This window comes from Rhyacophila brunnea, unplaced genomic scaffold (assembly GCF_057557595.1).
Source record: "Rhyacophila brunnea isolate RB1 unplaced genomic scaffold, BYU_Rbru_1.0 scaffold_12, whole genome shotgun sequence".
Classification (NCBI taxonomy): domain Eukaryota; kingdom Metazoa; phylum Arthropoda; class Insecta; order Trichoptera; family Rhyacophilidae; genus Rhyacophila; species Rhyacophila brunnea.
In genome coordinates this window covers 20,574,170-20,586,597 of record NW_028232774.1, presented here as the reverse complement: position 1 = coordinate 20,586,597, position 12,428 = coordinate 20,574,170, and the positions used below count along the sequence as shown (strand labels likewise).

Sequence of the window (12,428 nt, the reverse complement as noted above, 5' to 3'; positions counted from 1 at the left end):
AGTATAAATATAAAAAACAGGAAGTATCTTAATAAAAGTATTTTAATCATCTTTGGGAATAATTTAATATCAACAGCAAGTAAATAGGTTTTGACAAAACTAGTTTAATATATTTTTAATTTCTATAATATTTATAAACTGTCAAATATCACTTACTATATTTTGAGTTTAAAGTTAACGGAATTGAGGTTATCTGTCTTCCATGTGTGATGTGCTCATATACGTCTTTTTGTTGCATCTTCGATTAGGTAATTTCTGAGTTGGTGTTCTTTTAATACGAGTACCATAATAATGGTTATTTTTGTACCGAATATTCATGAATTTGGTGTGCGAGCATATACTAATATCCTTTACGTGCGAGGATGGTAACCTTAAATTGTTATTAATCCCATATAAAGTTGTTTTCTCGTCAAGTTATCATAATAATAAAGGGTATATGTTTTATATACTGTCACACGTAATTTAAATAATTATTATTTAGTTTTCCAACCGATTTTTAATATTATTACTCGCTCAAACATTATTTTACCCTCCACATTTAAACTGGCGCCCTTATTCTGACACTTCGAAATAAATACTTCATTGGTTAACTTTCAAAACTGGACATGTTCCATATATGAGTTATTATCGGAATATCATTCTATAACCTCATACACACTTTGTTGACTTTCAAAAATAGCCACAAAACACCAATTTCATATTGAAATGAGGTTTCAAAAAGTAGGTTGACATTCAAATAGGGACACGTCCAACGTTGTTGACATTCTTAATGAGACATGTCACTTTCAGCTAATGGCGGGACTGTATTGAGTCACGTGACCAAGTATGTTGTCTTACAATCTGACAGTTTGGTTTTTGTCGGGTGCGTATTTTCACTCTGTGTTTTTATTTGAAAAGTTCATTTATCTCTGAGGAGTGAATAGTGGACATGTCCAGTTTTGAAAAATAGCCACTGACTTACCAATGAGTAAAAATACTGACACTTGAAATTTAAAAACTTTTCAAAATTGTCTATTAATAATTACTTTAAAAATACACGCCATTAAGAAATCAGGTAGTTAAAAGTTTAAATGTAAATATATATTATTATTCAGTACGGAAATACATTATCCTAGCAGATGAGTGTTTCTCTGATCATTGCATCAGTTGACTGTCGAGTCGAATAAATATGATATAAATTTGTGCATTTTTTTTAAATGAATCGAAAATACCCATATTTTCTTACAATCATATCTGAAAACTGAACATTAGGAATATATTAGAGATGGTTATACTGCCCTGCTAAGTAAAAGGCAGTGTTTTTCATTTTAGTGAAATGAGAACCTAAATTATAAACTACCCTTTCTCTTATATTATCTAAAATTATTAGATAGTATATATATATAAGAACGTAGGATGGTGACCCCATGTTTATTACTATGCCGCCTTAAAATGTTAACATAATATAATATTGTTACCGCATTAGCAGCACGTGTATATCGAATAATCGAATATCAAGTCTCTGGATGTACGGGACATAAATGAAAAAGCCGTTTACCGTTTAATGGACACACGATAGTGCCCAAGTACATAATAATTAATATATATTAAGTAGGTAGGTATGTAAAAAAGTAATGTGGTAGTATTTTACAACGTTTTTCTTAGGTCGTATTCTTATTTGTCCGATACAAATCTTGCAATCGATTTTTAACTAACTTACCGACTAGCTAGACATTTGAAACTTTTAGAATATAATGCATTTTTTTAATACTTTTGACCACCTTTTGGATTGGATTCATTTTTAGTTAATTGTGTTTTGTATAAAAAGTTATTTCGATACCATTATTGTTTGCTAGGGTGTCCTAGCAACTAAATTATTAATAATATATACGTGCGGTACTATGGAAATCAATATGGAATGACATTTCATTATTCCGTATTTCTATCAAATACAATTTTTTTTTGATCGTTTAAGCTAGTCAAGTCAAGTTTATATGATTCAACAGAAAATTTGGTACTGTTCGGTTATACGGAATACAGCGGAAAACACATTTTGAAAATAGCCGATAAACTGGATTATTTGTTAGTTTAACTTAACCAAACCTAACCTAACCTAACCTAATCCAACCTAACCTAACCTAAACTAACCCAAACTAACAAATAATCCAGTATATCGGGTATTTTTAAAATGTGTTTTCCGCTGTATTCCGTATAACCGAACAGTACCGAAAATTTAAAAACGTTGTATATAAAAAGTTCTTTTTATCTTGTAATTATTTTATATTATTATCAAAAAAGACCAACAGGACCAATCATGTAAGTATACAATAATGATAAATATAAGAAAAAAATTAATGAATAAGTAATGGTCCCAATAACTGGTGTAGGTACATAATAATATAAAGCATTAATAAATCAAAGAATTACATACACCGAAGAGAAACATTGAAATGACCGGAAATGGACAAATGGATTTTTATAATATCTGAGATTATTATTATGCATATTGAACTTATTATTTATTTGGCTATACATAATAATATATTCGTAGTAATTGAGCCAGGGCTTGAGTTTTAGATTAATCAAAAAATCGTGTGGTTTATGATATTTCCATTCCGTAGAAAATAGAGAAGTATTTTTATATCAACTACTCCAGTGGACTGGTAATTAACAGATCAGTAATGCAATGCAACTTCCCGTCGGTTGCGCATAGCAATTATTGCGGCAGATTGAACAGAATGCTTTAGTAAATACACGTGCTCACGTGCAGATGTACCTACTCACCAACAGTGTGATATAGAAAGATGTCGCTACTCATTATTTTAGTATCATATAGGTATTACAGGTAAAAAGTAAAGACTGAAGGATTCTTACCAGATGGCAGAGCGTGGATGGCGCTTTGTTTTAGCCCTCTCAAGGCTGGATGAAGTCCTCCACTTGGAACTACCCCATCTGCTGGACTTCCTGAGAACAAATATATATATAATAAGTAGATAAACCTTATGTTTGTGCAAATATATCAGTAGGTGTCTGAAAAATCTTTTTTTTTTGCATTTGTATTCCATTTATAAATCTTCTTGTAAATATATACGAATATAATATATTACGCTAAACTTTGTGTTAAAATGAACTTATATTGTTTTATAAAATGTTTAAGAAAGGATGTTAATAAATTGATATCTGTAAATCTAAGCCTAAGCCTGTCACTATTTTTTTTTATTATCGAAAAACTGAAATGACATTTTTACATATTGATTTCCATAGCAACGCGAGTGAATAACAATCTAGTTGCTAGGACCCTCGTAGCAAACAATAATAGTGTTTCGTTTCAATTTTTTTTTATTACATAAATTAAGAAAAGCTCTATCGAACTGTTATTTAAAATCTTTGGTCAAAACATATGTATATCATTTTGATGCCGTTTTTATCCTAATACCCTACATCATATTAAATGAACTGCATTATGTATCTATATTTTATGAAGTTGAGAAAACTTGTTTCAAATGTTGCCTGTTAATAAATAAGTAGTATTAGCATCATGGAAATTTTATCAAAACATAGCCAGTTATTTTTTATAAATTTAAAATTTCGCGGAGATTTGTCACGAGAAAAATAACCAGCATCAATAATTGTAGTGTAGGCGGTATGCCCAGCGTGGTTACATGAATAAATATAACACGTAGAAACAAAACAGTGACAAAACATAATACCGATAAACAAAACTATGACATTTCAGGAAAAATATAACATTTAATATCGAAATTGCCGTATCTATATTATGTTGTATATATTTTTAACAACACAGGTTTTCAATACGCCTGTTTTCGCCTATTTCTGTATTCCTAATCGCTGGAAAGGCTCAATTAAGTGGGACTCAACTTGGTATTACCAGCAAGCTATGTATATCTTGTCTTGATCAATTTAGTATACTCAGAATGCTTGGGTGACTAGGTACAATGAAATAATAAGTTTAACAGTTCTGTGGAGTTGTGCATGATTATCAAAATTTTTTACGCCAAATGGCCAACGTGCAGAGATTATTATAATATTAAAACTTAACTTTTATATGTATTTAAATAATAAATAGATATGACAAAAATGAATGTCTTATTTTTCCACCGGATGTTCTGTTTTGTCCGGTTACCGCCCAGAGTATATAAAAACTTTTTTTCAGGTCCATAGTATATTTTTATGATTATCAGTAAAATACCGAAGATGAAACAAAATTCCTCTCAAGATCCGTAATTATGTATTACCCTGTAAAAAGGCGCTTTTCAATACTGATATAAAGCCGACACGAAGTTAATAATATAAAGATAGTAATAAAGAAAAAAGAGTAAAATAGATTCTATAATTCAATGCTAGATATTTTTTTCCGAAAGCAACATGTTTGTCAAAAATGTTTGTCAAATAAATTCAAATATTTTATGCCTGATATAGTAATTTATTGTAAAGTAATAAAAAAAACAACTCCGAAAGGTAAACCAATTGTTCCGATTCAAATCGATACCGAAATATATATTATTTTTTCTGAAAAGATGAGAATACCGGCTGAAATATTTCATGGAAAATATTTTTTTCCACACCAATCAAAATTTTCGCTTCGACGCAAAAAACAGTTGATCATTTTTAGACGAACGGAATGCATATCTTGTGTTTTTTTGCAAATATTTAAAATATGGAGAAATATTATGATGTTGCCTTCAACGAAAAAATTGGAAATATATTTTTTTGCATATTATAATGCCCGTCGTTGGCGATGTTTCTGCTTCTAAACCTATGGATCGAGGGTTATAATTCCGTATTTGGTAAATTTTGGTTTTGGATTCAAAGAATTTTTACTAATGTGTTGAATGAATGACTATAAATAAAAAAACCGACTTTGTGAAATGAAATGAAAATATCCGTATTTATTCACTGAATTAAATGACACGAAAAAGCAGTAGAAAAATAATAGCACCTAATTTTTCTTTTTTTATTTAATTTATTTTTCTTACTAATACTAGTATCAACAACATCATCTACAGCCGGGGTCGATCCACTGCTGGCTGAAAGCCTCTCCTAGCTCTCTCCACTCTTCTCTGTCCCTAGTGCTTTGCTGCCATGTACATCCACAGAACTGTATGAGCTCGTCTATCCAGCGGGTTTTAGAGCATCCCTGTAGAAATTAAGTACCCCTTGGGTACCTTTGTATGACGGCATTTGTCCTTTGTTGGTTTATTCGCCGAGCGATATCTCTGAATCATTGCCATTTCATTTGCTTAGAGACCTTTATGACATCGCGTACTCTTGCCTGCTTCCTTATCGAATGGTTTCTTTTATGATCTTTAGGCGTTATGCCCAACAAGCACCTTCCCATGTCACGTTAAGCTAGTCGTGTTTTTTTGATTTTTCTTACATTGAGTGTCAGTGTTTCACATGCATACGTTAGTGGTGGTAGCATACATTGCTTGAACGCTTAACGTATATGACACAATGGGAGGTCATTTTTGAAGATACAATTCAAGCGCCTAAATGCACTCCATGTCAATTGCCAATGCTATAATATATTGTGGATAAACAATAGAGAAGAGCAGTTAAATAATCACAAAAACACCTAAGGTTTGAGAAAATCAGTTGAATATATTGTGATCTTGCTTACGCATTACTAGGGCGGCTTGTTCCCTCCAAATATAACATCTCACACACCAGGTTGGGAACCTCTGTCCGAATTCAATCTAAACGTAATATATAGTCTACGCACTGTGTACACACTGTCAAGAGTCAACATTATTATCTACATACATGTAGAGGTATGCCAGGTATAATTATTGCAAATGGCGCGTAAGGATATCGCATTGAGTGTTTCAATATTGGTTTTAGTTGTTAATGAAGCGTGTAATTACTCACCGATTAAATGCGGCTGGCCTCCATTCTGCGAAATAACATGCGCGTGGGTGTGAGGCGTTGCAGAGTGAGGGGCAGCAGTCACCACCACGCCGTGTGCCGATATCTACAAATCAAACATACCACATTATTTATTAGTGTTTTTTAAATTACTATGTTCGCTCTTAAACGGAGCATGTGAGCCTCTACATCACCCATTCTCAACCGCTGTATCGCGATACACTGGTGTGCCAGAAGTTGATGCTAGGTGTGTCGCATATTATTTGTCAAAAGTCGTAATTTTATGAAGACGTGCGGTTCACTAGCAGTCGTGCCAACTCTCATTGATAAATATAATATACCAGATGGGGTTAAAACATCTTTAAGGCATAAATAATGTTAGATTTCCCGAAAAAGGAAAAATCACAGCCATAAGAAGAAAATCTACGAGAATTTTTAATATTCTAAAAAAAATACGGCTACGATGGCCTAGCGATAACATGTCGGTCTATGATGTCGTGGATTTGAGGTTTGGTAAAAATTCACATTTATTATTCAATGTTTGTTTGAACCCAGAGTATGGACCTAATGGCAATCAAGTGGCTAACATCCATTTATCGTAAAACCAAAAATCTGGTAATACAACATTCACTCTTATATTTTCATATATTCTGGGCTGGTATGTTGATCGGCGAGTGGACAACCACTGGAATGCCGTCATTCAGTGGTACCTAATGGACACTAAACGACCAAATAGACGTTCTAAAACTAAGGAAGGAGCTAGGGGAGGTCTTCGTCCAGTTAGCTCAGTCTGTAAAAAACGAATGGTACAATCTGAACGTTATTTTTTTTAAAATAACGGATTTCGACGTTGTTTCCGTTTGACGTAATATCAATATTCTATATTATTATTTATATATAATATTTATTGGGGTTTTAAGACGCCGGAACAACTAAACGAAGGTCGTCTAAGCGTCACACAACCCCTTGTAAAACCCCGTTTTGGACTCGTTAGTTTAGGTCAACAATAATAAATTATTCATACAAGTGTTTTGTTCAAGATATTGGGCATAGAAATTAGTGTCTCTGGAAAAAATAGAGCGTACTGTTTTGAAGAATATTCCTCCTTGAATTATAGAAGCGTATCCAAAATAATCTTATTAAGTTAATTAGCAATCTTCCCACTTACTCACAATCGGTAATAATAATAATATGTCCTATAATATCACTTATGTCATCATAATAATCATATTGGCAAAATCCATTTCGTTGTTGCTGAGAATTAATACAACACGTGTTTGTCTTTCTCTTATAATCTTCGTGAAATTATTACAGGTAACAAACTCCCTATTTTAAGTGGATACACCTGTACAAGAAAGCAATTAGCATTCAAGTTTACTTGAACGGTGGTAACATATACCGTGTAACATGAAACTGTTAGACGTTGAGTTCAATTGTTAAGTCTGTACGACTCGACAATGGTAAACTTTATGTTATACCACTCTATTCATATACAATGTTTACTCACACATTAGATGATTAGAGAAAAGGGGTTGATCTATAATTTAGTTAAGGGAATATTTAAATACACTTGCATTTGTCCGCTGATTTTCATACGCATACCGAATCAAAGAGTGCCTTCTCTGGCGGTGAATTTGAAACAAAAGTGACAACTGTCGCACATAAAAAGATTAGCGATTATCTACGCAAACACGAAACACTAGCAGTATTAAAAATGTCTAATTATATATTTTTTAAAACTATTTCACCAGTCATAATATATATTATACCTATACTAAGAATACGTGAATAGGAGTGAATTGGTAAACACTTGTCTTTATTACAAGAAAGAAAAAATAGAAAGTAAGTTATTATCTAATATGAAAGTAAAAAATTAAAAGCAATTATAATTTGAATCTATTTAACACGTTCACAAAAATGAAACAATACAAAAAAATCAACCTTTATAATGCTATAAAATAGGTTAATCGCATCTGTTCTGCGAAGGGGATGCATGACGACCGCAGAATTTCGAGTGAAATTGGTAAGATAAAAATTAACATATGCCAAAATAGAAGAATTGTATAATGATCCCACGAATAGGTAAAAACAAATGAAATAAAATAACCACTCTTCTAGCCAGGCAGCTTAACATAAAAATGTCGACACACTGGAGAAAAACACATTTTTTCACGTGGTACCTTCCTACTTCCATATGGCTTCAATATTATTTGGTAGAACCACCTGCTGCAGCGTCCATCTTGGATTTTATAGCGGCTATCTTGAAATAACTATATTATCAATATACCGGCTACTAAAGCAGTCAAGATCAAAATCTAGGTATGTGAATATACATTTTCAAGGTCAGGGAATACAAATGATAATGATAATGACATTTAATGTGGTACCTGCGTACCATTTAGAAATATTCACCACTGTTTTGTTTTAGAAATTATAGTGTAATAAATGCATATGATTTGGTCAGGGTGTATAGTCGGGATTGGAGCTTCCTAGAGAGGAGTTAGGCCGCCCAAAGTGGCTAGGGGACTGATATGAATGTATAATTTCTCCTCTGTGATGACATTTTGTGTACAATGCTGTTTCAAAAATTTGGCAAACTATGCTTTCTATGGAAAGTTGTAAATTATCTGCAAAGTTTGTATCAATACAATGTAAAATATTTTTTAATATAAAAATAAGTGATGTTGGGTTGATTCTCTATGTGCGAGTGTATGGCGGTCAACTACTCCAGGTCATATCATCGTAATTGCAACAATGTGCTGATCAGGGAGTTAAACAAGTATAGCACATCACCTCAGCTACAGTCAAGACATTCTGCAAGTGTAACATACTTCGATGAGGGTCAAACAACAAAGCCTAGTTATCAAAATGCCGCGAAGTTGCAACGGTGCGTCGGTCAGTAAGTATATTGCCAATAGGAACCTACATCAATAATGGCTTGCTTAATTTATCGAATATTTAAACAGAAAACGGGGTATACCCGGACCCTAGGGACTGGGCGAACATCTTTGATGTTATAAAATGTTTCACACAAGATCATAATTTCAAGCCGAACATGAACCGTGTGAAAGGGTATTAATGTGACACAAGACCTAACCCTAGAAATAATAGTCAGGAAACCGAGGTCTGCCTCTCAGACATCACAAGGTCTCAGTTAAAAGAAAATGTAAGAAAAAAAAGATGGAACATCAGATTCAGTCTCAGTATCTCACCGCACAGTACTCACTTTCACCGAGCCACGGACCGCTATCATCTATCCTGCTTCATTTATTCTTCTACCACCTGTATACCACTTACGCAGCAATAAATTCTCGCTCCACTCAAAAAACCTCTGGTTTATCCATTCATCTCCTACTCTTTCACCTCCAAAAGTGTATTTCTTCAAGCACAGAACAATGAGTAATATAAAATACAGTAGATTGTATCATCTATTTATATAGGCATTTTAATCAAGCGACTTGACAATGTTATTGTTTGGGAGTGTAGCTTTCTTGGAATGATAGCTCAGTATCCATCTAAATTCCCGAGTGTCAAGCAGAGCAGAGTGGATGAATTGGTGCCGATCCGCGGCGCAGGCGGAGTGACGTCTCGACGTCGCGTCAAATTACGTCACTCGGCGTTACATTAATTAAAATTTACACACAACTTATTAGCTACCGTCCTTGTCTCGTGTGTGAGCGCGTGAGATAGGTGTAAGATAATAATATGACGCAGGTGTTGTGAGAGTAGGATTCGCAAGCGTGTTTATGAATACTGGCAGAAATGCCAATCATGTTGGTATATTATCACTGATTATAATATGTATTATTAAATAACTTGCAAATATTATCAGGTGGCAGAACCATATATCTAAATTCTTCTGCCTGTTTACTCCTCTCTAATACATTTAATATATATTATCTCTTCCTGTATTTGTTCTGGTATTTTAGACTAAATTATTTTGTCTGTGAGCTGCTGCGTCAGCCCGGCCAACTGTTTGTAGTGTCCCGAGTTGCCGAGAACGCCATTTCTGAACTCGGCCGCTCGACGCTTTGCTGATAGTTCTGCCTCATCCACAATGTTTCTATTTTTTATTGGTTGTGTATGTTACAATAGGTTACAGCAACATTCCCTTAAAATTCTAAAATATCAGAAGGTCACTTTGTTGATTTTAAATACTTTCACATCGATTAACCACTTCCGAAATCTCTTCAATCTGAATATAACATATTCTTACAGAAATTGAAATTTTCAAAAACTTGTTTCCTTTCTGACAACATATAATATGATATGCACTTCTTTATACCTTTCCGACAATTTGTCACAGATAAATTTATTGTAATATCGTTAATATTTTCTATATACTCCATAGGCCACTACTGCACTATAAGCATCTGTCAAACTATATTCCTATCATTTGTTTTTATTAATTACCCGATTAAAATAAACGATTCGTTTATATGCTTGTCAGTTATTTTTCAAATTTGGAATTGATTTTTACGTGTAGGTATATTGTATTCTCTGTTTCCCTCTTTCTTCCACATTTTCATGGGTATGTTTTCTCTCGTGCATTGCAAATAAATCAAGACAATAATTGTACATCCAGCGAAAAGGAGATTTTTAATTGATTTTAATTAAAAATGTAGCGTATGTAATGATAATTACAATGAATTTAGACTAAATATTACAATTTTATTTTTCTTTTGACATCTCACACTACAAGCACTATTATAAATGTTAATACATATTATTTTATTATTGTATAAATTCTTGCGATTATTGTCAGAAACTCATTACCCACACCTCACGTGAGCACATGTGCGCTCACCGTAAGCTCACACCACGGTCAAAAAGCGTGAAACATAGTTTTACTTGATATTTAAATGTATCAGACCAGTACCAAGATTACCTCATGCGTATCACGCCAACCACACTCTTAATATAACGTTTGGTTTAGTTTTTTGATGATGAAGATGATGAATTAAGTGAATCTGAGACAGTAAATAAATAGTAATCGAAGTTATGTACTTTGTCAGTGGCATATATTTTCTTTTTTGTGCCCCGGGCGATAAAACACCTTATTCACAATTATTAACAGTTTTGCTGAGGAACGTGTACTAAAAAGTGTTGACATTAAATCTGTTTTATTAAAAGTACGAGGTAGTAAGAAAATTGTGTAAGTTGTATTCTATTCCAACATATTTGATAACTCCTGGCTAGAAAGAGTTAGCAGTAGCCTCGTTGAGGAGCACAATTATGTAGAATAGTGATGGATGTACGTTTTAGGGAACCACCGAAATGCGGCTTCCACTCTACTCTGCTGACTTAAGACACACTTTCTCAACTGGTTATCATGTTTGACCTAATTATCCCAATATCATACAACACTTATTTAATTCAATAGACATGTAATTATTATTATAATATATTGTATTATATTATGTCCAGTAAAATTTTAAAGTAGGTATATCACTTGCACATAGGTACTATTTGAAAAGCTGCATTGGATAAAAATAGTTTTACATATTTTATTTATTGACTTGAAGTGTTTATTTTATCAAAGCTTTACAACAAAAATTATGCAGGTTGGGAGCTTTAGATCTGAAAATTAGACATATTTTTTTATATCGGCGATATCTACATATTATTTAAAATTCTTAAAAATATATTTTGATGGTTATGTTGGGTATGACATTATTAAAGGGAATTTTGACAAAAACGAGATTTTGAGATTGAAAAAAAAATCAAAATTAAAAATCAATCAATCAATCAATAAAAAGTCATTGAAGACGAAGTTGCAACTTTTTTTTGGTAAAGTGAAATATATCACCAATAATAATATAATTTCATTATGCCCCCCAGAATTAATTGTTAATGTTAATATATAGCCGTCTAATATAACAACATAATTAAATATTATAATTAATAATATAAGAATAAAATAAATACGTGTTTAACTCCAGCACTCGCTGCGCGACGCTGCTAAATGCTAATTACTGTTTTATGTTTCACCTGCGTGTGCGGCGTGATTCTAGTTAGTACTCTTCGGTCAGTTGTAACACGCTCATATAAAATGTAATCTGTTATAATAACTCTGTATAATAATATTCATGCAGTTGAATATAAATAAAGTTAATCATATATTAAAACTACGTTGATTATTTACGATCCTCAAACGATCCACAATTCCCAACAGTTCAAAATTGTCCTTTGCTCCCATTTGGCTTAGTAGTTTCTAATGATGTCGGCATTACTACGTTATGTCGTTTGTAGGTACAATATATTTTTCTCTATTAACTTTCCTTGGTGGTAGGTATTCGTTACTGTATAATAATTAAAATAATGTTATTTTACATACCTACCAATTCAATAATAAAAATATTTTTGTAAGATGTTTTTTCGGTTAAAAATTAAAAATTCTGTAAAATTAAAAATAAATGATGATTGTTTATCATCAATTTACTTATTTTGAAATACATCATAATATAGTTCTTTTAGAATAAACTTTATATGCTAACTTTAAAAATGGCAAAACAAATAATAAAAGAAAATATTGGGTTGTTGAAAAACAAATCTAATGAAAC

The 12,428-nt window shown here is 32.4% G+C and overlaps 1 protein-coding gene across 1 annotated transcript in view; it reads right to left on the bottom strand.

Annotated features, from left to right (window-relative positions):
- The window catches only part of LOC147077888 (uncharacterized), a 525,490-nt gene that overhangs the window by 49,202 nt on the left and 463,860 nt on the right, over positions 1-12,428 (bottom strand). The window contains exons 6-7 of the mRNA XM_085940151.1: positions 5,869-5,971; positions 2,854-2,943 (exon numbers count right to left, since the gene is read on the bottom strand). Of these exons, the coding sequence (XP_085796277.1) occupies positions 2,854-2,943; positions 5,869-5,971 (193 nt within the window). The remainder of the gene's footprint in view (positions 1-2,853; positions 2,944-5,868; positions 5,972-12,428) is intronic.